This window comes from Camelus ferus, chromosome 12, assembly GCF_009834535.1.
Source record: "Camelus ferus isolate YT-003-E chromosome 12, BCGSAC_Cfer_1.0, whole genome shotgun sequence".
In the NCBI taxonomy this organism is placed as follows: domain Eukaryota; kingdom Metazoa; phylum Chordata; class Mammalia; order Artiodactyla; family Camelidae; genus Camelus; species Camelus ferus.
The window spans coordinates 22,557,232-22,581,563 of NC_045707.1; the positions used below are offsets into that span (position 1 = coordinate 22,557,232).

Here is a 24,332-nt window from a genome sequence, read left to right on the forward strand (position 1 = left end):
CTTATTCTGGGTAAGACCTAGAACACCTGGAGTCTCTATCATTGATCAGAAGGTTGTTTAGTGACGATAGTTTTAGAGCCAAAGGAATGAGATGCTTTTAAAGAATATCTCCAACAAGTTAGTACACTAAGTGAACCTCTCTCTCTCGAGACATCCTAGGACTTTGGGGTCCTGAGGAACAGCAGCAGCCCTCAGGGCCAGAGCAGCTTCTCTCCAGGGCAGGGCAGCAGACCATCTGGAATGGCTCTCCTCTTTGGCCGTCTTCTCCTAGGCTCCGTGTAACCTGTCACCCCTCTGTCAGAACCCTGCCATACTCTTGTGGCAGCTTCTGTAATGTCTGCATGTAATGTACACAAATCATATTCCAGCCTTGCTTCACTGAGGACTTGTCTCACCCAAACAAAACTCACTAGTTTCTTATAACGCTTCACAGTGACACTAGCAAACTATCTCTTGGGTAGGGTAACTTCTAAAGTGACTCACCTCACATTCAGAGAGTGATATTATTTCTAACTATATTTCCAAATTCTGAGATCATCTCCCCACTTACAGCCGGTTAACTAGGGAGTCTACATTTACAAGGGAAGTGATAAGATACGATTGTGGTGATTTGCAGAAGAGGGGAGAAAAGAAGGAAAGGAGGACTCCGTGGTTGAATTAAACTTGTTTAATTACCAGTGATTGATTGTTTGTTTGTTTGTTTATTATTCTGACTAAAGGTTTATCATTTTCATATATTTTTCAAAGAGTTAAAAGAACACCACGTTGAGGAAAATCATTTTTAAATATTGCAATAATTCTACTCTATATACATTAACACCAGTCACTTAACTCTGAAAACATTCTTTGTGTGTACAATGTAAAAAAATTTTGACAGTATGTGACTAGAAATCTTCCATTACCATAAAGCTACAAACATTTACACGCCTAAGAACAAAGTTAGAAAAGCAAAAATAATCATTGTAACAGTGATAAGCACCAAGACGGAACTTTTTTGCACTTAGGGCCTGATTGGTTTTATATAAACATAACCTCTACCAACAAAGGAGCAAAGTAACATCTTATTTGGCAAAAACAAAACAAAACGGATAAAAATATATATACAGAGGTCTGGAAACAGTGAAGAATGCCCACTTTAAAGCAATAAAAATCAATCATACTTGTTTTTTAATTAATGTGATATTTGCAAAATATATCCATGTCCATGTTTCTTCCTTTTTAGTTCATTTTATACAACTCAGATGGCTCCATCTTTGTTAATGTGCTGTCGCACTAGTGTAAATAGACATGCTGAACTCCGGGAGTTCAGCTACAGCAGTAAGGAATCCAAACCATCAGAGCCAGATCAGTAGCGCAAACAATCTTGGTTGCAACTCATTCCAACTGATGAAACAGATTATCTTCATAATTTTTGAAAACCTTAGCCAGATGAGATATTGTTTGTATGTGATATTGTGTGTGTGTGTGTGTGTGTGTGTGTGTGTACACATATACAAGTTTGCCAGACCAGTGTGACCCAGAGAGAAAACTGACATACAAATAACTGTACAAAATGGCCCGAAAGACATGGGCAGCCAGACACTGAATTTCCCCCGAAAAAAATCTGAGGCCAAGCAATGGGGGAATTAAGTGACAGGTTTGGAAAATGAAGCCTAAGGCAGGATGCCTCGCCATAACATTCCCACGACACTGGAGGATGCGAAGCAGCGACAGGGATCAGGGATCGACTCTGGCTGCACTTGGATGATTCCCTGCGTCTGCAGCTGAGGATCCCTGGAACTTCCCCCAAAGGGCATTGCAGTGGCCTCTGACAGTGGCCCTCCACCTCTTCAGTGAGAAAGTCTCAGGGATCTCAGCGTCTAAGCCTGGGTATCCCGTCCTTCTTGCCTCAGTACAGATACCATCCCTTCTAGAGACTCGGCCAAAAGTCATCTACCAGTGATTATTTATTGCAGTAACTTTAAAACTTTGTACTTATTTTGTTTTCCTTGGCTTAAAAAACAAAGTGTTATCTGTTGCTACAAGAATGACCTTCGAATTCTGGACTTTGTATCAGACAGACCTAGATTTTACAGATTCCAAGCAGATGTCATATATATCTATGTATATATATGATTTGTATCTATAAGATTTGTTCCAATACAGATAGGAAGAAGTATGAAAATTATTCATATTAGACTATAATCAGAAATGACTCACTGGATCCCATGTGGGTGAGAGTTGCAGGCATCAATCAGATGTGAAAATTAGGGGTCGCACATTCAAACGCAGGGTCAAGGGATTGTGCAAGTTCCCCTTATCTGGCAATAGGGACATTAAAGAGGCTTCTAGTAATGTTTGTCCTCCATCATTGTGAGAAAACTCATCCTAGACTGCTGTTGAAATAAACTTCGAGGTCCAAGATGGAGCTGCTCCTGTCAAGGAGGAGGGCAGGGAGTGGGAAGGGTATATATACATCAGCAAAGGGAACTTTTCTGTTTCTGTAAATGCTCCACGTGGCCAGAAACGCAGTGAATCCAATCAGCCACTCCGAAGCACCAGGCCAGCTCAATACTCTGTACTCATTTCCTTATCCACTGATCATTGGGCAAATATGCAGCCCCAGCCAAACATGTCCTGTTTCCACGTTGGAACTTGTAAAGCTTTGCAAAACTCATTGTTGCCCCAAATCTCTTGGGAACGGTGCTCTACTGCACTCCCCCAATCCACGGATTGTTTTCCCTTCAATAAAGGACATTAAACTCATTACTAAGTTGTTTTCATTTCGTCCTTTGACAATGTCCTCAGCTGTAAATATTCTTACCCCAAGGTCTCAGGGCCACACGCAACCTCAGCTACCCAACCGGGCAATGGCAACTACCTGGGAGGAAATGACTTCTGTCTTCGTGGTTAAATGTCTGAGGATATTTAGAATTAAGTATAGAGATGGTCAAGTCAATCAAATCCATACTTATCACTATTTTGAATTAGTTTTGGGAACAGTCTATAACTATCTGGTATTTTAAGTGGAGGCACACCTCAGAGATACTGCAGGTTCAGTTCGAGACACCACAACAATGCAGATATGGCAGCAAAGCAAGTCACACAAATTTTTGGGTTTCCCAGTGCGTAAAAAATTATGTTTAACAGAGGAGGCAAGAATATACAATGGAGAAAAAATAGCTTCTTTGACAAGTGGTGTTGGGAAAGCTGGACAGCTGTAGAAAACTCCCTCACACCATACACAAAATTGAGCTCCAAATGTCTTAAAGGCTTACACATAAGACAAGACACCATAAATCTCCTTGAAGAGAACATAGGCAAAACATTCTCTGATGTAAATTGTAGCAATGTTTTCCTAGGGCACTCTACCGAAGCGATAGAAACAAAAGCAAAAATTAACAAATGGGACCTAATTAAACTTACAAGCTTTTGCACAGCAAAGGAAACCATAAACAAAACAAAAGACAACATACAGAATGGGAGAAAATATTGGCAAATGATGCAACTGACAAGGGCTTAATTGCCAAAATACAAAAACAGCTCATACAACTCAATAACAAAAAAACAGACAACTCAATCAAAAAATGGACAGAAGATCTAAACAAATATTTCTCCAATGAAGACATACAAATGGCCAATAGGCACATGAAAAAATACTCAATATTACTAGTTATCAGAGAAATGCAAATTAAAACTACTATGAGGTATCATCTCACACCAGTCAGAATGGCCATCATTCCAAAGTCCACAAATGATAAATGATGGAGAGGCTGTGGGGAAAAGGGAGCCCTCCTACACTGCTGGTGGGAATGTAGTTTGGTGCAGCCACTGTGGAAAACAGTATGGAGATTCCTTAAAAAACTGAAAATAAGGGACAGACTAGGATTTCAAAATGTAGAATACATAAACAAGATTATATTGTATGGCACAGGGAAATATATACAAGATCTTGTGGTAGCTCACAGTGAAAAAAAATGTCACGATGAATATATGTATGTTCATGTATAACTGAAAAATTGTGCTCTACACTGGAATTTGACACAACATTGTAAAATGACTATAACTCAATAAAAATATGTTAAAAAAAAAACTGAAAATAGACTTACCCTATGATCCAGCAATCCCACTCCTGGGCATATATCTGGAGGGAACTCTAATTCAAAAAGATACATGTACCCCAATGTTCATAGCAGCAATATTTACAATAGCCAAGACATGGAAGCAACCTAAATGTCCATTGACAGATGACTGGATAAAGAAGCTGTGGTATATTTATATAATGGAATGCTACTCTGCCATAAAAAAATAATAAAATAATGCCATTTGCAGCAACATGGATGGACCTGGAGATCGTCATTCTAAGCGAAGTAAGCCAGAAAGAGAAAGAAAAATACCATGTGATATCACTCATATGTGGAATCTAAAAAAAACAAAACAAAACATAAGGACATTAATGAACCCATCTACAAAATGGAAATAGCCTCGCAAACATAGTAAACAATCTTATGGTTACCGGGGGAAAGGGAGTGGGAAGGGATAAACTGAGGAGTTTGAGATTTGCAAATGTTAGCCACTATATATAAAAATAGATTAAAAAAACAAATTTCTTCTATATAGCACAGGGAACTATAATCAATATCTTGTAACAACCTTTAATGAAAAAGAATATGAAAATGAATATATGTATACATGTGCTTGACTGGAACATTATGCTGTACACTAGAAATTGACACATTGTAACTGACTATACCTCAATTTAAAAAAAAAAGAGCACATTTTATAACTAGATAGTGTCTCTCTCTCACCAGTAGGCTGGTGTCATCTTGTGGGGCCAGTACTTGGAATAAGAGGACATCTAGATTAAGAGAAATATATTTAAACCATACTTCTGTCTCCCACACACTCCTTTACCCACTGGGTAGCTGCAGCAACGCTGTCTTGGTGACATCCAGGGTCACCATCTCCAGCCTATCTGATATCTGGCCCCTCAGCTGCTGGGCCCCCTTCTCTGTCAGATACTCAGCCAGTACCCTCAAGCCTCACAGGTCCAGCTGTCTGGCCAGCAGTTTCCCAAAGCCTGAGTCACATGTCACGATTAAGTCATGGTTGTCTTGGAAGTGGCTCACCCATCACTGGCCTCTCCAGATATCAGCGCAGAAGATGGCAGAATTGCATGGGGAGGGGGCTCCTCCTCCACCTTCAGTAGAAGGAGAAATTCAGATCTCTCCTTTCCTGGCAACCTTGGAAGAGCTGGTATTTTTCTTCTTACTACAAAGCCCTCTGAAATGACTCTTGAGTGGAGTCTCAATTCTGCCTTTGAAAAGTGTTTACTTGCAGTTCATATTCATCTCCAGGTTGAAACTTATCCTTGACTATCAAACAAATGCACAGTTTTTAAAATCTTCACTCCTCCTGTTCTGTCAGAAATTCCAAAAGGAACATTTTGCTATTGTTCCAAATTTGGCATTAAAATTCTCTGTATCCTTTCATACTGGTCTGGATGCAGTATCTACACTGTTGTCGTTCAAGAATGTCTCAAACAAGCCACTGTGGAAAACAGTGTGGAGATTCCTCAAAAGACTAGGAAAAGACTTACGATATGACCCAGGAATCCCGCTCCTGGGCATATATCCAGAAGGAACCCTACTTCAAAAAGACACCTGCTTCCCAATGTTCATAGCAGCACTATTTACAATAGCCAAGACATGGAAACAGCCTAAATGTCCATCAACGGATGACTGGATAAAGAAGATGTGGTATATTTATTCAATGGAATACTATTCAGCCATAAAAACCAACAACATAACGCCATTTACAGCAACATGGCTGTCCCTGGAGAATGTCATTCTAAGTGAAGTAAGCCAGAAAGAGAAAGAAAAATACCATATGAGATCACTCATATGTGGAATCTTAAAAAAAAAAACCAAAAAACCAAACATAAATACAAAACAGAAACAGACTCATAGACATAGAATACAACTTGTGGTTGCCAAGGGGAGGGGGGTGGGAAGAGATAGACTGGGAGTTCAAAATTTATAGATACTGACAGGCATATGTAGAATAGATAAACAAAATTATACTGTATAGCACAGGGAAATATATACAAGATCTTGTGGTAGCTCACAGCGAAAAAAAATGAGACAATGAATATATGTATGTTCATAATATATGTAATGTTCATGTATAACAGAAAAATTGTGCTCTACACTGGAATTTGACACAACATTTTAAAATGACTATAACTCAATTAAAAAAATGTTAAAAAAAAAAAAAAAAAAAAAGAATGTCACAAACAATCTGGCCAGGCAATAGCTCAGTGACCAGCCAACCCCATTTTACCCTGAATGGTGCTCTGTCCTCCCACCTCCCTTCACTTTTGGGTTGAGGTTCATTGGCAAGCAGACAGCTGAGGCTCAAGTGAAAGGCAAGGCATGTCCCATAGGAGAAAAGGAGGCCCATGGAAGACAGAGGCTCCCTCTTTTCACAGGGAAAGAGCTCAAAGAGAGGCCCAAGCAAGGCTGGTTAGAACAGGTTCAGAAGGTTCATGGAAGCAGAAGCAAGCCACATCATACCTGCTGGCCCGAAAACCCTACTGCAAATGCGCGTGTACAGAGATGCTCCCCAGGATGAAATAAAGCGATGATGTGTTCAAAGAACAGGATTTGGAACTAGAAGGACCTGCTCTACCAGTTACTCTTAAGATATGTAATTATCCAATCTCCCTCATTAAAGTTGAATAATAATATCCTTCTTTGTTGTGAATATTAAAGAGCTTAGAAGAATGCCTGGCATGCAGTAAGCACTGTGTGTTGGCTATTGTGGTGTACAGTGAGCTGCAAGGGCTGGAACCCTGACCCCGCCATTTGTTAGCTGTGTAATTTATGGAAATTAATTAATATTTTTGAGTCTTGGTTTCCTCCTCTGTAAAACCCACATGGCTTGCTGCAGAGATTAAGTAGATTATATATGGAAAGCAATAGGCACAGTGCTTGCAACTGAATAGACGTCCAACAAATGCCAGTTATTCTGATTTCTGTAATTGTATTATCACATCTCTCTCATCATCTCTAGTCTTGCTTCTCTTGTACCCCTCCAGTCCAGTTCATTCCAATTCATTCCTCAGTGGCAGCAAAAGTGATCTTCTTTAAAAGTAAGTAGCCTCAAAACAACGCTATCATGATCATTATAGGCTGTCTGGAGCCAGGGCTGAGGGGAGGGAGGATGAACTGCAAATGGGCACTGGGGAACGTCCTGGGATGAGAGAGATGTTCTGTATTTTGACTGCTGGTGGATGCACAGGTGTATTCATATGTCAGAACTCATCAAACTTTACAACTTAAAGGATGAATTTTGTTATATAAATTTTACCTCAATAACATTGAATTAAAAAAAAAAAAAAAGGAAGCAGTTTCCCTGGTCTTCTACTGCATTACTACGTTTTCTCTTTTCCATGGCATTGACCAGTGTATAAAATTATTTCATTCATTTCTTTCTGTCTATTGCCCAGCTCCTCCCCCTACCAGAACACAAACCCTTTGAAGGCAAGGGCTTCTTGTCTGTCTTGTCCACCACTATAACTTCAGCATCTGGCACTATGCCTGGAACATAGTAAGAGCACAATAAATTCTTCTTGACAGACTAACTGATTAAAATTCTTCAGTGGTTTTACCTCCAAATTATATACTGGTTTCATCCATTCTCATCACCCCCACTCTACTACTTTAACCCAGGGCTGCCATCATTTCTAGCCTGGATTATGCAATGGTTTCCTTGGGGGTCTTCTTGCTTCCACCATTGCCCCCTCATTCCACAGAGCCCTACAGTGACCTCTTACCAATTTAAATCAAGTTACATTACTTCCTTGCTTAAAAAATGTGGAGACAATTTAAGGGGCCAAATAAATGAATAAGAGAAGGAAAAGCAATTTAAAACTCTAGGAAAATACAAAAGCTATACAAGAAAAGTTATGATCCGAATACAAAATAAACTAAAATGTACAACTGGCGCAGATACACATCTCAGTCCACAAATTCAGGAACTACCTCAACTATTAATGGTGGGGTAGGAGACTGGCCCTCAGTGCAAAAACTTGAGTCTTCTATCTGCATAGATTACCTCTTAAATGTTCTGCTGTCGCAGTCTACATGACCTTTCTATCTGGTGAGCCTCACTTGCCTTCCTGCCACGGTGCGACATGGAGGTCACTCAGAGTTTCACCTGCCTACACGTACAATGTAGCTGGGACTCTCCTGAGTCTTGTCACCTCCTGATGTACTTGCAAAAAGTGAGCCCTGGGCCCTCCTGCTCTGGAAGCTCCAAACCTTACCCTATTCTCTCATCAGAATTCACCAGCGTGACTCTCTGTCCTAGGGGAAAGGCCCTGCTTCTCTGAGGCATTGTATACACCCACAAGTCACATTCCCTTTTGCTTCTTTCCTTAAATCCTATAATTTCTCTAAAGATATTAAGGCTGGGAGAAGTGAAATCTGGAAAAACTACATGAAATACTTTTTTTCTGTTCTGTTAAATATCTCACTCTAGGTAAAGAAGCACCAAGTCTGTCCCCTACTTGAGAGGGGAAGTGGGAAATAGGAAACCAAGGAGCAATGAAAATATGTAAATTAATATCCCAAAATATTACCTAGCCATAGGTAGTATGGCTACTCCTCCTAGTAAATTTTTGTGTCTTCAACAAAGAAAATTTATTTTTGACTTAGATTTAACCTTCTTAATAGCATGGACTCTGAGTTTTGAATTTTCCAGGGCAAAGGGCACCGTAACTGACTCTCCAGCATTCCCATTCTGTCCCGTGATTAATCTAAATAATTCATGGCAATTTACCCCCTTGTCAGTGATTGGTTCATGGGTGGACAAACCTAAGCCAATTTGGGTCAATGAGATTCAAGGAAAGCCTTGGTGAGGACTCTGGGAAAGAAACTTCCTCAATCTTTAGTGTCATGGAAAGATAGGTTCTTTCTTCTCCTGTGAGTTGTGAATGAGGAAACACAGAGTTCCCATTGCCACTGGCAGTCATGCCACAACAATAAAGGTGGCTGAATTTAGGATAAAGACTAAACTATGAATAGCAGAGCAAAGAAACGGAAAGCTGATGTAGTTCTCATTCAGCTATGGGGTCCTACCCCAACTCTTTCTTTGTTGTTTAAGCCAATGTGAATTGATTTTTTGTTGCTTGCTGCTCGGTACATCCTACCCGACACAAAACTTGGTGCCAGGGATAGAAGTGATGCAAATAACAACAGACTTAGTGGGGTTGTTTGGTGGCCCCCAAAAGGGAAGTCCACGTCCTAATCCTTGGAATCTACGAATGTTACCTTATTTGGAAAAGGGGTCTTTTGTAGATGTAAATAAGTTACATTTTATTATTTTCAAGCTCAACTGAATGTTGAGAGATACAAATTAAAGACATTTTAATTAAAAAAATTCATATCTGACCATTTCTCAAAATCAAAAAAGTCTTTTCAATAGAACTTTATATGGCTCAGAAGTTTGTGGGTTGAAAAAAAACAATTTAGTTCATGATTTATTTCACAATGTTACTAATTTCAGAAATTTCTCCCCCTATAACTAAAGCCTCAGTCTGAGAGTCTGACCACCTGAGCTCTGCCATGGCCGCTACATTGGGGAGCCTCAGGTAACTCACTTCTTCCTCTGAGCGTTACTGACTTCTGTGGAACGATCAGCAGTTCCCAGGTGCCCAGGTGCCTCAGAACCATCTAGGTTCTTGTCACTAATACAGATTTCTGGGCCCTATCCCAAGCCTAATGTATCAGATTTTCTAACACTGAGGCCCAGGAATCTGTGTTTTAATTAACCAGATGATTATGATAGACGGCCAAATTTGGGAACTGCTGAATTAGATAATATCCATGGTTCCTCACAGCTCTAAAAATTTGATTTTTTTTTCTGATATCTGTTTCTTCTATCACTGCCTTATCTCTGCTACTAGATATTGCGCTAATAAACAAAAACAAAACCACAAATTAAAGAGTAAAAAACCAAGACCATGATTCAATCATCTTTATATCCTTCCAGCACCTACACAATACCTGGTGTGTAGCAGGCACTCAACAAATACTTGAAGAATTAATCAATGATAATTAAATAAATGAATGTTATTTCATGTGAATTCCAATCACCTATGGATAGAGAAATCCATAAAAGAGAGAGAAAATACAATTATAAACTTTTGCCTGATATAATCTTGCACTCCGTTTTCTGCATACTCCAAATAATGGGTTATGTGAATGAGGTTAATGCATATTTGGAGACACAACAGAAAAGTGGTTCAGCTCTCCTGGGGTGGATTACCCCACCAAGGTTCCCAGTGGCGGTGACAATGGAGAGAGGCTCATGGTCCAGCAGGAGCTAGTTTTCCTCTCCCTGACGTTTCCAGGTCTGGAGAAAGCCATATCCTAACAGGGTGACAGATGCTCTTGGGGCCATGCTTCAGGTCTTTGAACCTGCAAAGACCACCTCAAGTTTCTGTGAGGCCCCAGTGAGTGGAATGAGGCATTCATCTTCTGTTAGAAGTTACCCAGAAATTCACCAGCAGCGAGTAGGGTGTCAGCCAAGCAGAGCGTCCCCCAAGAACATCTGGTACAACCTTTGTGACCCAACAGTGCCTTCTCTCCCCCTCCACTATACTCCACTCCCTCCTCTATACTCCACTGACCACCCCTTGGGCTTCCCCTGCTCAGACGCTGTCTGCTGGCTTTGGAAGGTACCGGCTCAGGATGAAGTCTGTCACAGGGGTGGGCAACTTAGCCAAGGGGAGGTAGAGGAGTTTGGCATCCAGGCCAGGGTTGTAGCGGATGCGAGGGCTCCGGGAAACAATGGCATGTTCCATGCTGTTGGTGACTTCTCTGATCCTTGGCTCTGCCGACTGCGCCACGTTTCTTACCTTGGCAGTATCTGTTTGAAGGTACAAGAAGGGGAAAAAATCAAAGACTCTATTACTCTTCATTAAAGATGGCTTCTTCTGAATTCCATCCAAGCTCCCTTTCTATTAGATCACTGATCTAACACTTCAGGAAGATCTCACAGTCTCCAGGTTGTCCCTTACACAAACACCCTGTAAATAATCTCATTTCTATTTCGAGTCCAACAATTATGTATTGAATTCCTACTATTGCATTAGACTAGCAATGAGAGGAACTGTGCCCCGTTCTGCCACTTATTACCAGTTATTAGTTGTGTGACCTTGAGCTTAAACTGTCATCATCTATAAAATGCGTATAATAATATCTGCTCTAGAGAATGACAAAGATGAATCCTAGCAGGGCAGACAGTGGAGGAGAGAGGATAGAAAGCAAATACATGTAAGTGCATAGAAAAAATTGGAAGGAAACAAGGAAAGAGGGAGACAGAGGTACCCGTTTAGCTCGTCACGAGGAAGAACATGGACCTTGCCTCTGGGCATCGAGGAAACGTTTGCACTATTGTGAGAATTAAGCAAAATGAAGTCTATGAAATAGCAGGGATCAGGCTTTGCCACTTGGTATGGATCCAATAGTCCTAGTCCCTCCCTAGGAAGAAAGAGGACTAAAAGGTGAATATAGGGTAGCTTCCCCAGCAGGAATGAGATAAAGAAGGAAGCTTGGCAGGTGGCTGTGTTGCTCCGAAGCCTTGGTAACCAAACCAGGCTCGAGTCCCGGCCTGTGAAGACAAGAATACTTTGTCCAGTTCACATGCCTATCCCGGTGACCCTGCTTGCTGCTTCACTGGGAACGTGTGTATGTTAGATTGCTAATAACTAGCCACATCCAATATGGTTCTATTTGGGGCATAGCCAAAAATCACTCCAAGATACCTGCCCTGGCCCCAGGGTTCACGAGCCAGGGGCCTGTTTGGTTGGCCACAAGAACTTGCTAGAGTTTGTGTCCAGTGGTGCTATATGATTACTCCTGAATATTTCTTCAGTCTGACTCCACAGCACTCGGCACCCCCACCCCTCAAACACTACCCCACATACACACACACTTCCCACAATGACCAAGACCTTTAACTTCATGCCTTTCTCATTCCTTCGCTGGGTTTCTGTGGCTGCTTCCCAGCTGGTCTCATAGCTCCTCCTTATCCTTCCCACGCACACAAATCTGATCAGGTGACTTCAGAGCCATGTGAAAGGCTCTCCGAAGGCCGCCAGGATGACAGCCTCACTTCTCAGTGGAGCATCAGAGCCTTTTCTGATCTGACTCCTGATGTCTCCCAGCCTCGTCCCTCAACCCCACCCCCCATGCTTCACTCGGGCTGGGCTGGTCATCGCAAGGACAGCTAAGGTTTGTTGAGCTCTTATTAAGGGGCTGAGCGGAGTACTTTACATTCTTGTTCAGTCCTCCTCACAGCCCTCAAGAGAGGGATCCTTGTACTTGACTGTGAAGGAACAAGTGTAGAGAGCTGTGTAACATGGTTAGAGGGACGGCTGTAATTTACACCTCGAATCCACACCGCCTTCGAAAGCACACGGTGCCGTCAGGTCTCCAAACTGCTGCTCCTGCTCTTCCCTCTGTGGGAAACACCTGCCACCTTTTCCCCCTTTGGTGATCTCCTCTTCATCCTTCAGAACTCACTAAGGCATCAACGGTCACCTCTGTGAAGGCTCCTGTGACAGCAGAAGTAAGTCCCTGCACAGCTGCTTTGTTTTGTATGCATGCCTGCTGTTGGACAATTCTCAGTGTGGCCTTGCACCTGCTCTCGGATCTCCCCTGCCAGATTCCCAGAGATCTTGTCTCGTCTGTGTATCCCAGGAAACACTAGAAAAACTGAAGTGAAAATTAGAGTCTGATCACTTGGAAAATTTTTAATCTTAAAGTAGTAAATGTCTGCCTAAAATTTTCCTCTGAAATTATGGAGTGGGCTACAGGGGAATCTGCCTACTGTATTTTGTAAACCCAATCCTTACTATTCTTCAAAAGGGCAGCATCAGCTTTTTGACAGCAGTTTCTGGAGGAAGTTTTGCCTTCTACATATTCTTTTATGGACCTCACTAAGGGCTCTACAACTTCCGCCTCATTTTGCCACTTTACTTAGAAAATGCCTTTGTGAGGTTCCCAAACACCAGCTGAACCTTCGTTTCACCCCAGCCTCATAGTGGCCCCATAAATCATCTGGGTTACCCTTTGCTAAGGGCGAGTTTTAAGGGGATCTCACAGAGGACATATATTATAACCCCTGACCCTTCCGACATCTATTCCTTTTGTTTAGAGTAACAGCTACAGATTTCTCTCTGGGGATCCATGCCGCTCCCATTCGGAGTCCTTTGGTCTGGGCAGAGCACATGACCCACACTGAGCCAATTAGATCTTCACATTCCCCTAGGCACAGCGATGGAATCAGGATGGAGTACATCCTGCAGTTCCCTCTGCCCCTGCCATCACTGGCCCACCAATTCAGAGTAAGTCTTGGACCTTTTTGGGGAGCTACTGGAAAGGATTATCCTGGGAAGAGATGAGGAGGTGCTGCAGCCACGTGACCCTCATAGAGGAGAGAGCTTGTGAGACTGGAGCCATGATAAAAGAAGCAGAACCAAGAAATAAGGTGAAACCAGGTCCTAACAACATCCTTTGTGGACTGGATCAGGCTGTGCCTGAAGCCCATATCCTTGAACATTTTAGTTGTGTCAAGAAATTCCTTTTCTGTTTAAGTAATTTGGGTTGGCTTTTCTGTCACTTGTAACCAAGAACGTCCCAACTGATGTAAACCCTTAGTACTTTTTTCTCCTCACAGAATTCTAATATGCCCAAAACTATAAGATTACTTTCCCCAAGGAATACTTCTCCAAAGGCTTTTCCCTGACTCTTCCCTAAATCAATGAAAGAATGATGCCTCCATCTACCAGGTTCCCTGCACTATACCTAGCATTCATCCTGGATTGCTTCTTCTCCCTCTGGGGACCAACAAGCCTAATATACACCTGGCAGCTATCAACTTCTTTCCATCCCCTCTGCTTCTCTCTAGTCCAAACCACTGACATGTCTAGCCTGGAATACTGCAGCAACCAGAGCAGTCTTTCCCAGTCACAAGTCAGATCACATCCTTCCTCCTCAGTGTGCCTTGAAGCTCTAGTTTACCCTGTGTCTCCTCTGCTCCCCTGCACTGTTCGCCTACACTGCTCCCCACCCTCTGGCATCTTTAAATTCCTCTAAAGAGTTTCCTGCCTCAGGGCCTTCCTGAAAAAACTTACCTGCATATTTCCCCTTTCTACTTTCCAGCACTGCCTGACTAATTCTTCGTCAGAGTCAGAAGACCTGCTTCTTTCAGAGAAGCCCTCCCTACACCATAAGCTAAACTGGGGCCCTACTCCTAACCCCATTCTTCTCTCATAGCCCTGTGTTTCTTCTCTCCACAGTGCTTATCCACATTTGTCATTAGACATGTCTGTTTTTATTAAGGTCTGTCTCCTCCACTGGGCCGAAAGCTACAGGCAGCCGGCTGTGTGCCCGGCTGCTTTGTCCACTGTCAGCCCCACCCAGTGCCTGGCATGTAGTAGGCTCTCAATAAAATGTGTATTAAGTGGACACATGGCTGTCATGGTTTTGGTATCTTGGCTTTCTACTCTGTTGTATGAGATCCAAGACAGCATGTCACTGAAATAAGCACCCCCGCCACCCAGGACATTTAGACACCTGCCAGGAATTTGACTGAGTGGTTACATTTAGCTCATCCAGATTTTCTGGGTATGTTTTAAAATTCATCACTTTGGAATGTGGATGAATACTAGCTAAGAATCTCTCTTTGCAACACAAGAACTTAGAGCTTTCAGGCACCAATGTAATAGAGAAAAGGAGGCCACGCTCTGTCTAAGGGAAGATAAAAACAACAGACTTTTAGATCAAATTGTTACTACCAGGAAGGAGATAATGTTCTAAGCACTTCATATATATTGACTCATTCCTTCTCATAACCCATTGCAGATGAGAAAACTGAGTAACTGGCCCAAGGCAAGCAAGGGAGCTGAAATTTACACTCAGACAGCCTAGTTTCAGTGTCTAAGAGCTTAACCACGACAGGAAAGTGTCTCTTGAGGACACTGATGGAAGCCGAATAAAAGAGAGGGGAAAAGACTCCGGGTCAGACCGCGGCTGAGAGCCTGGCGGCTTCACTCCGCCCAAGGGGTCCTCCTGAGCCAGCAGAGTGCCAGCCGCCCACCCCACCCCCATTTCTGCCCCACACAAGGGCAGCCGCAGGGGTGGCCCTGAGGGGCTGCTCTCCCTCCAGGCTCTTGGAGCCAGAGAAATGGAGAGAACTATGGAGTCTCACGGATGGCTCATCCTCTCCTGAAACCAGCTGGCTCTGCCTCGGGACTAGGCGCTCTGAGAACGTGGGGCCTTCTGGCCCTCCCAGGGGGCTTCTCTCTCCTACCACAAGGCGGACCAGGCCCTCCCCCGCTGCGCCTGCAGGCCACGCCCCCTCTCGTTCCCCCACGGCCGGGGCGCCATGCATCCCTCGAACTGGAAGAACCGCACCGGAAGAACCGCACCGTTTGGGACAGTACAGTCGGCAGCTGTGATGTCCCTCCAGCGCTCTCGAAAAACACCTGAGAGTCAAAGGAGGCCCTTAGCTCCAGCAGAAGCAGAGCTGCCTAAAGCTCCTTCCTTGCAAATCCTCGCGCGCGCTTCTTTTCCTCCTGACTGGTTAGCACTGAGTGTGTGCAGGATACTCCACAGACAGTAATCCTCACAGCAGCCCCGTGAGGTAGGCACTATCATTATGAGGCAGACTGAGACCTGGGACCCTCTACTGCGGTGCTTGCACCTGGACAGATGCCTCCTGGAGCAGCAGAATACAAAGACAATGGAAGGGGACTGAAAATAACTGCACACATGCGCCCTTGGAACAAAGTAGGAACAACAAGATACAAAAATGCCAAAACCCAACTGCCCTTCTGAGTCGCCCAGAGCAAAAGCAGAGTACCGTGCACAATCCCTGCACGCGGCCTCCCCAAGGGGGTGGGCCGACCACCTAGGCCACCCCTCCCCCCTTCCCTGCTACGGTGGCGGTGGCCCGACCCACCTCGTCCCTTTTCAGGCACCAGCTCAACACTTCTTCGTGGAGCGAACAAGGACACCTGTTACTCGTTTTCAGTCCCTCATGCTGCAGCACGAGTTCCAGTAAAGCCTTGCCTGATTTCCTCATTTGGCCTCTTATCAATTTCTACTGATTAAGGAGTCCAAGGACTCTGGCTGGTAACAATTAGCTCCATTTTACAGATGAAAAAACTAAGGCATGCAGTGACTAGGGAACATTCCCAAAGTCTCCTAGCCCCTCGGTGGCAGAGCCAGGATTCAAACCCAGGCAGTCTGGCTCAAGCAGCTGTGCTCTTTATAATTTCTCTGTACTCACATCAGTGCATTTTCACCTGAGTCCCCTGCACACTGATGTTCGGGGGCCAGGGGTGGGCAGCATTCCTGGGCCGCATCTCTCCAAACACCCCCACCTCCCCGCAGCTATGGTTCTGCCACTCCCCGCAGTTCTCAAACCCCAACTATGCCACCAGCTGTGTGGCCTTGGACTCATAACCCCTACCAGCCTCCATCCCATCATCTGTAAAAGTGGATCAGTGACCCCCAAGGCCTCCCCATCCCCCTCAAAGACCCCTTTCCCTCCTGGGACACTCACAGTTACGGAAGTACTCCTCGCCATAGCTCTCGCGCGTCTCCTGGGGCAGGCGCTTCCATAGCTTGCGCACATGCCCCTCCAGGCCCTCCTTGCCCAGAATGGATGTCCGGTAGTTCCCTGGCTCAATGATGCAGACTTTCACCCCGAAGTAGTGGAGCTCACGCCTGGGAAAGAAGAGCTGGACTCAGTCTGGGCCTCCACCATGACAAAGGATCATCAGGGAAAGTCACTTCTGACACCTCTAAAGGAGCCAATCTCCCCTTGGAGATCAGGAGCCTGGAGATGCTCCCTCCACCCCTGCACCAGGCCGGGCTCTGCATGCAAATAAGCCCTTCTCCAAGCCTATTTCCGGGCAATTCACAATAGGCAAGCCCAGCCGGGAGGTAGTTCCAGAGAATCTAGACCTGAGAAGCCTTGCTCTCACCCGGTCCCTCCCACTCAGCCCCACCCCAACACCCAGGTGGCAAAGGAGCGATGGGGTCTGTGCAAGCCCTGCATCCTCCCTAGGGCCACCCACGGCATGTCTGCTCCCAGGCTGCTCTGTCTGTCTGGGGGACTGTGCCTCCTAGTTCCACAAGCCCAGACAGGGTGTTGTTCATTCTGGGGCAGCTCAAGGGAAGGCTGCCCATCACCGCCCCACTGCTTCTCTCATCCCTTCTTCTCTGGGCCCTCGGGGAAGGCCCCCTGAGGTCTAGCCTTCCTCCTGCTACTGTTTCAGCATCTTCTCTCCAGAACTCCCCTGCCCACAGGGTGCCCTCACCCAGCCGTCTCTTCCTGAAGTGAAACCCCCAGGACTGCCACCCGGAGTCGTTTGGCACCAGAGCCCAGTCACCTGATGCTGTCAGAGAAGGCCTCGACGCCGAACTTGGAGACACAGTAGCCGCCACCAATGACGGCCACACGACCACCAGAGCTGGACATATTGATGACCCTGCCCCGGGCTTTCTTGACCATGGGCAGCATATGGAGGGTCACATCGATCAGTCCCACCAGGTTCACATTGATCACCTTCACAAAGTCCTCTTTGGTCAGCCATTCATTGGGGCCACCGGGCAGGCCCACACCAGCATTGTTCACCAGGGCCCAGAGGCCTGGGGGGCGAGATGGAGGGAGAGAGAACCACACAGAAATCAGCAGTGTCTCTGGAAAAGGGCCAGGGTCCACTACCCACCAGCTCAGGGCTGCTGAGTGTGACTGAGCATGTACACAAGGAACAAGACAGCCAGGCTGGGGATGTGGGGTGGGGCGCTGTGACAGCCCAAAGGAACATGTGCCTTTTACTAACTGGTTTTCCCTAAAGGGGCACTTTTTCTGATGCACATAGTCTGCCAGCTGACTGGGCCCTGTACCAGCTATAATCCAGACTTTAGCTAACAGCATCCAAGCTGTTAGCTCTGGGACGAGAGATCTCATTTTCACACCAATGAATTAATGTTTGAATTCCTTCCCACATTGTGCTTCCCCCTCCCTACTCACCTGAATATAAGAAACCAACTCCACTTTACGTCACCAAAATCACTCCATTCATTCATTCATCCACTCACACATTCATGCATGCATGCATCTATTCTCTGTCAGTTACAGAGGAATGCGCTAGACACACAAAATGAACAAAACAGGGTCTTATCCCTCAAGGAGCTCACAAACCAGAGGAGAAATAAGTAATAATTACAAACAAATATATAAAATATTTAAATAAAATAATTATAGAAAAATGTGGAAAAGGCTCTCTTTAAGATATTTAAATTGAGTTGGTATAAATGGAGAGAAATAATGCTATGCATCGTCTTTCAGCTCTGCAGGGGCCAGGCTTGAAGAGCCTCAAGTTCTAGTCCTGATTCTACCTCCAGCCTTGGACAAGTCATTTTCCCTCCCTGGATCTTAGGTCTTTTGTTGACTGGATTAGAGCAGTTGTTTCCAGCCTGTGGTTTGCCGTCCTCAGAGCTTTCCAGGCTGAACCCCAGAAACTGCTGAGGAAGGGAGATGCAGGAGAACCTCAGCTTTCATTTGTTTAACATATTGGCTTCCAGGTAAAATTCCACTTGGGGGAGGGGCTCGGGGTCCTTCCCTTCCCCTCCCCCATCCCACCACCCTGCCTTGGACTCCGTAGCCTCAGGATACTTTTTCAGACAATTCTGGATGTAAACACTAATCATGGTTCACTCCTTCCCCAAGGCCTGGGGTCCCCACACAGGCTGTGTCCCCACCCTATCTTCCTGCTCTCCTACAATTAGCGAGACCCCAGGAGACCAGCTGGCAGGACTCAGAACCTTCCCAGCTAGCGGGGACCCTCTTGTCTTACAGTGGGGGAAATGAGCTCCTGAGACCCAGACTGTAAAACTCGAGTGGTCTCCGCCCGTGGAGAAGGGACACAGTCGCTGCTATCTCTGATCATCCTTGGTAAATAGTTTGGTCTGCTGGTGATCCAGGACAACCTTGATTTTCTTTCTGCAAAGAGCAGCTAGAGAACTTTCAGAGCAGCGCAAACAGCTTTAGGGCTGTGTCAACTTGTCATGCCCTGGGACTCTCAGGGGCATCAAAAAAGCAAGTAAAAACCCCTTCCCCCACCATTTCCCAGTGCTTCTTAGACCAGCGGCCCACCAGAGAGGTCCCCATACTAGTCCCTGGAATCCGGGAATATGGGGGGTTACATGGGAAAGAGGAATTAAGGTAGCCGATGAAATTAAAATTGCTAAGCAGCTGACCTTGCAATGGGACGATTATCCTGGATTAGCCTGATGAGCCCAATATAATCACAAAGGTCTTTCTAAGTGGAAGAGGTGTCAGAGCAGGCAGAGAGCTAGATGTGAGCAGAGAAAGGGGGACACAGACCAAATGGCAGGAACTGGGCAGCAAGGAGGGGCACAGGCCAAATGCAGGAAACCACACATCATGTAAGCACCGGGGGTCCCTGGGCAGAGAAAGAAAAGCAGGAACCTTTGGGCTAATAAGGGGCCACACCTTTTGGCCTGGAGACCAACAAAGAAAGGTGAGAAAAGGCAGGAATTTTCAGTGCCCATATGTAACCTTTTGCTCATTATGCCCTCATGTCAATAAAATTAGCCTTGCAGGTCAGAAGTCCCCATCATGCAGCAATGCCATGACACTTCCGATCCAGACTAATAAGGACAAAATTCCCTCCTCCCTTTGGGAAGGTGGAGTTGGGATAATAATCAGGAAATATGACCCCAGACTCTTCCCTCCTCAATGAGTATTCCACCCATTCATTTTTACACCCTATGTAACTAACTTACCAAAGAAACTCAGGGCAGCCGCTCCCCTGAGCCTGCCCGCTCTCCCCTTGACAGTGTACTCTCCATCTTTTAATAAATCCTCACTTTACTTTTTTTAACCACTACGTCTTGCCTCTGAATCCTTTCTGGGACGGGACAAGAACCTGGAACACCGGTTGTATCTACCGGCAACAGAGGCAACCAGAAGACAGAGAACCAGAGAGATGGCAACATGAAAACGACTCAGCCCATCCTTGCTGGCCTTGAAAATGGAAGAAGAGGGTAGTGAGCCAAGGAATGCAGGCAGCCTCTAGAAGCTGGAAAAGGCAAAGAAATGGATTCTTCCCTTGATTTTCGCCCATGGAGACCGTTTGGGACTTCTGACTTCCAGAACTATTTGTGCTGTTTCAAGCCACTAAGTTTGCATGAATTTATTACAGCAGCAAGAGGAAACTCACATACCTAATGAGTCATTAACACAAGTGGCTCAAGGCCGAATGTAGGACACTGGGCGGAGGCAGCCTGTTGAAGAAAGAAATTCACTCTTGCTGAATTATTCATTCCTTAGTTTATTCAACAAATACTTACTGAGTTCCTCACTAGATGTCAGACACTGATCTAAGTACTACGGATATGTAGTAAATAAAAGAGATAAAATGTTCTGCCCCTACCCCTGGAAGCTTTATTCTGGTGGGAGAGATAGACAATAAATGAGAAAAATAAGTAAAATATATGGAACATTGTTCTAGTGGCAAATGCCAAAAAGCAGAATAACGAAGGGAGTGACCGTCTGCCTCTCCTGGACCCCCGAGCTCTCCTGCCCCGACCTGTGTGCACAGACCCCAGGGTGGTTCCCTTAGGAGTCAGGCCTTCTCCCAGGCTGCTGCTTCTGCAACAGAGCCACCTGCTCCTCCCATTCCTGCACCTACATTCTGGGTGTGGGTAGCTCCCCGGGCAGGTTCCCAAGCAGCCCTAGCCCAGCCCTAATCCACAGCCTCCTTTCCCAGTAAGAGCAGCCACTCTGATGTGGACACCTACCCTGAGGTCGACCCAAAATCCATCATGGTGTGAGGAATAGGACAGATTCCTCCCCTGCTGTCTAGCCTGACACAATCTAGGAGAGCTCAGGGAGTCCAACTTCCTGTTCCCGCTCCCGTCTTCCCAGCCTGATCCCAACAAGAAATATGCTAACATTTCTGTAGGAGCTGATGGTTAGGACCACTGAAGCCCCAGAGATGCAACTCCATCTTTAAAGGTTTGGACATTCAGAACACAAGTTACCTCCCTGACCTCCTATTGCAACCCCCACCTCTGCCATCCCTATTAGTTTTGGGGAGAGAAAACTTCCCTGGGAAATCACCTCTTCATGCAGGCAGACCAAACCAGGCAGACCAGCAGCTCCAGTCCTGCTGAGCTACAGCCCCAGCCCCTTTCTCTACATCATCTCTCCACCCTATCTCAACAACAGGGTCCCTAATAACTGTCAGATGCCTGTGGGAGAAAGAGGAGGAAAAAAGACAAACTGAGAAAGCCAAAGAAGGCAGTTCATCCCACCTTGCTCACCCACTTGGTCCCTCACCCACTGGGCCGCCGCCCGGATGCTCTCAGTCTTGGTGACATCCAGCAGGGTGGTCTGCAGCCGGTAGGCAGTATCCTGCCGAAGCTTCCAGGCCCCCTCCTCAGTATAGCAAGCAGCCAGCACCCGCATACCCCGATCAACCAGCTGCCTGGCCAGGAGGTTCCCGAAGCCAGAGTCACAGCCTGTGATGAAGACATACTTGTCCGAGAGGTTGCAGACCAGATTGCAGTTCTTGAACCAGCGGTACATGAAGGAGAGGCCCGTGTCAGCCGCCATAGGGCAGTGGGGAGGTGATGGCCGAGAAGAATCAGGCTCAGGAAACAGTGAGAGAGGCTGGTCCTCTGAGCCCCAGTTTGCTGGAACCCGCTGAGAAGAGCTCTCCTCCCTTCCACTGCTGCCAACAGATGCACTGTCCCTGCGTAAACCACTCTGATTTTTATAGGTGGACGCATCAGCACAACCAATTAGCCTAGCTGCAAGAAATTCAAGTCCAACCTGAAGCTTTGTCACTTCAGACAGCCCTAGTGGTTGCCTCTTTCTCTCCTCTAGGCCTGACAGGTGAAGGTGCCAAGGATGGGAAAAACCCCAGTGGGGATGTTGGTGCTGAGAGGTGGCTTGCCTGGGTGGTCTGAGCAGAGGAAAGGAAAAGGAGGACTCAGCCCAGAGAACCTCCCCGGAAATCCTCCACCTCTAGCCCAGGGGTCAAAATCCTTTGTTATGAATGCAGGCATGTAAATAAACTTAATTTTTATTTTCAGTGGAAAAATTAAGAAAAATTCATTCATGTAAAACAAACAGAATGGGGTTTGTGCCCTCCAGCCCCCAAGAGAAGTGAATCCCAGGTTATCAGCACTTTGAAATTCTCTGCCCTTAGGTGAGTCTCCATTACAAGAGATGATGAGAAATAAAGGGTCTCCCCCAGAGTGCACGTGCCTCTATTATCCTGAGGTCAGAGGCAGCAGACCCTCCTATAAGGGAGGCTGGTTGTTTGAGGCCCCAACTCCCAGAAAGCAGAAAGCCCTGAGGGGCTCAGGGCCTGGGTCCTTGGGAGGTCATACTCAGGTCACCAACAAGAAGCCCTCACTGCACTCCAAGCGGGCCCAGCATCCCACCACCCAGCAACCAGGCAAATGGAGGGACACATTAGCTCCCCTAGGCAAGGACCCCACTGGGCATTTTCTTCTACGTCCAGGACCAGGCACATTCTAGGTGATCTGCTGAGCTAAGGAGCCTGATGGTGCGGTGTGGGGAGGATGTCAGTGGAAGGAAAGGTTTGTTAAGTCAGCTGACACAGTGGCTAATGGAATGTGCAGAGGGAAAGAAGGCCAGGAGTCAAAGTGATTCTAAGGTATGGGGCTGATGGCAGGTAGAACCACAGGTGGCAGGAAAAGTCAGGAGAATTGAGGATTCTGATATGAACAGTCTGATTGAGACTGGTGTCCAGCTGGATGATGAAGGTGGGTTACGAGTTCCCTGGGCAGCTGCAGGAAGGGCCTGGGGCTGAGTCCTTGGCTCTGAGAGGGGATGACACGTGGGAGGAGCAGAGAACTGGGGCCAGAGACTTGGAAAATTCTCAGGGTCAGGACGTGGGGGAAAAAGAGAGATTCTAGGCAAAGGGGCAAAGAACTCACAGAAACGTAGAAGGGAAGCTGATAAGGAAAAGGAAGCAAGGAAATGAGACAGAGGGGTGAGCCAGGAGGCACCACACCCAGGATTGCATAAAATGTTGGACAGAATGGTGCTGGAGTCTATCACTGTTCTTTGGATTAAACCTCTAGGGTCAGCATTCCTCAGGAAGAGCCTGGTCACCAGCTCGTCCTGAGGGACTCAGGACCAACTGCCTACACCTTCCCTTCTAGAGGATCTGACGCAAAAATGGGACCACAAAGTTCTCTAGAGTGAAGGGACAAGGATGCATCTCCATGCTCCACTAGCTACCGAGACTGGGCAGCTCCAGAATCAGATAAAGCAAGTGTCACCTTGGGAAACCTTGGAGAGTCTGGCCGTTCTGTACAAGGGTGGTAGGATTTGTGAGGCAGGGTGTCGCTTCATGAACCCAGCCCTGGGGAGCAGACCCAAAGCCTGTAGGCTGTGGAGGTGGGACGTGGAGGCGGGAGGTGGAGGCTAACCTGACCTACTTCATACCCACCCCAAGGCACAGCACCGCCTACAGTCAATCTGGGAGGCCACTCAGAATCCTGCCTCCTGGGTGGGTGAACAAGGAAGTCTCAGCTGAGAGAAGTCAGACAATGTTCCTCAAGAGTTGAGTCAGACTAGGACTGTCCCAGCTCTTGAGAAGAGAGGTGAGAGCCAAGGGCTAGCTCTAGATCTGAAAAAGAATGACTTGGAACTGCCCCAGCACAGGTCTGGGCCTGACTTACCATCTCATGGGCCTCTCTGCTGACTGCAGGTGGCAATCCCTGGACTCAAACTCCCAACATCAGAAAACTCAGGCCATGGAATGGGGGATGGGAGGGCCGCAGGACCACACAGAAGGCTCTCCTCCTAGGACTGAGGATGCTGCCACTCCAATGGCTGGCCTCTCTTTGGCTGTTGGGTCAGGCTGGTGGTTGTGCATCCCCAAGCCCTCTCCACAGGTGTTTTCCGTGGAGAACGGGGACTTTGCCTCCTCCAGGCCATTTTCATCCCATGGGATAAGGAAACCCAGCACACACCCTGAGGAGGCGAAGAGAGGCAGAGCAGGTGAGGCTGAGCCCCTGCTCACACCCTCCAAAAAGTGTAGATCCCTCAGGCTGGCAGGAGGCTCATGAGGCTCAGAGCCTTGAGACGCTGCTCAAGGAAGAGGGCACAGGCGTGTTCTATTGGAGTCCTGTTCCTCAGCCACAAATCTAGGCCCCTTCTTCCTAACATCCCCAGAGTCTCAGGAGAAGCTTGGAGCA

At 46.3% G+C, this 24,332-nt stretch overlaps 1 protein-coding gene across 3 annotated transcripts; it reads right to left on the bottom strand.

The window, feature by feature from the left end:
• Positions 1-7,341: 7,341 nt before the first annotated feature.
• SDR9C7 (short chain dehydrogenase/reductase family 9C member 7) lies at positions 7,342-22,328 on the bottom strand. Of its 3 annotated transcripts, none has more exons than XM_032493144.1 (4): positions 21,632-22,328; positions 17,453-17,711; positions 16,621-16,784; positions 7,342-10,914 (listed from the first exon to the last, which is right to left on the bottom strand). In XM_032493144.1, the coding sequence occupies exons 1-4, from the start codon at positions 21,882-21,884 to the stop codon at positions 10,697-10,699; spliced, it is 894 nt and encodes a 297-aa protein (XP_032349035.1). In that variant the 5' UTR covers positions 21,885-22,328; the 3' UTR covers positions 7,342-10,696. The 3 variants fall into 3 exon arrangements, with proteins under 3 accessions (XP_032349035.1, XP_032349034.1, XP_006182300.1); XM_032493143.1 differs by having other exon boundaries at positions 21,417-21,798; XM_006182238.3 differs by having other exon boundaries at positions 9,984-10,914; positions 21,408-21,797.
• Between the last annotated feature and the right edge of the window lie 2,004 nt (positions 22,329-24,332).

Coding starts and splice junctions, on each gene's coding strand:
- SDR9C7 (XM_006182238.3), bottom strand. CDS start 21,708: ATGGCGGCTGACACGGGCCTCTCCTTCATGTACCGCTGGTTCAAGAAC. Junction 17,712..21,407: donor GGACCAAGTGGGTGAGCAAG/GTGGGATGAACT, acceptor CTCGCCCCCCAG/GCCTCTGGGCCCTGGTGAAC. Junction 10,915..16,620: donor CGAGGAGTACTTCCGTAACT/GTGAGTGTCCCA, acceptor ACCTTCAAACAG/ATACTGCCAAGGTAAGAAAC.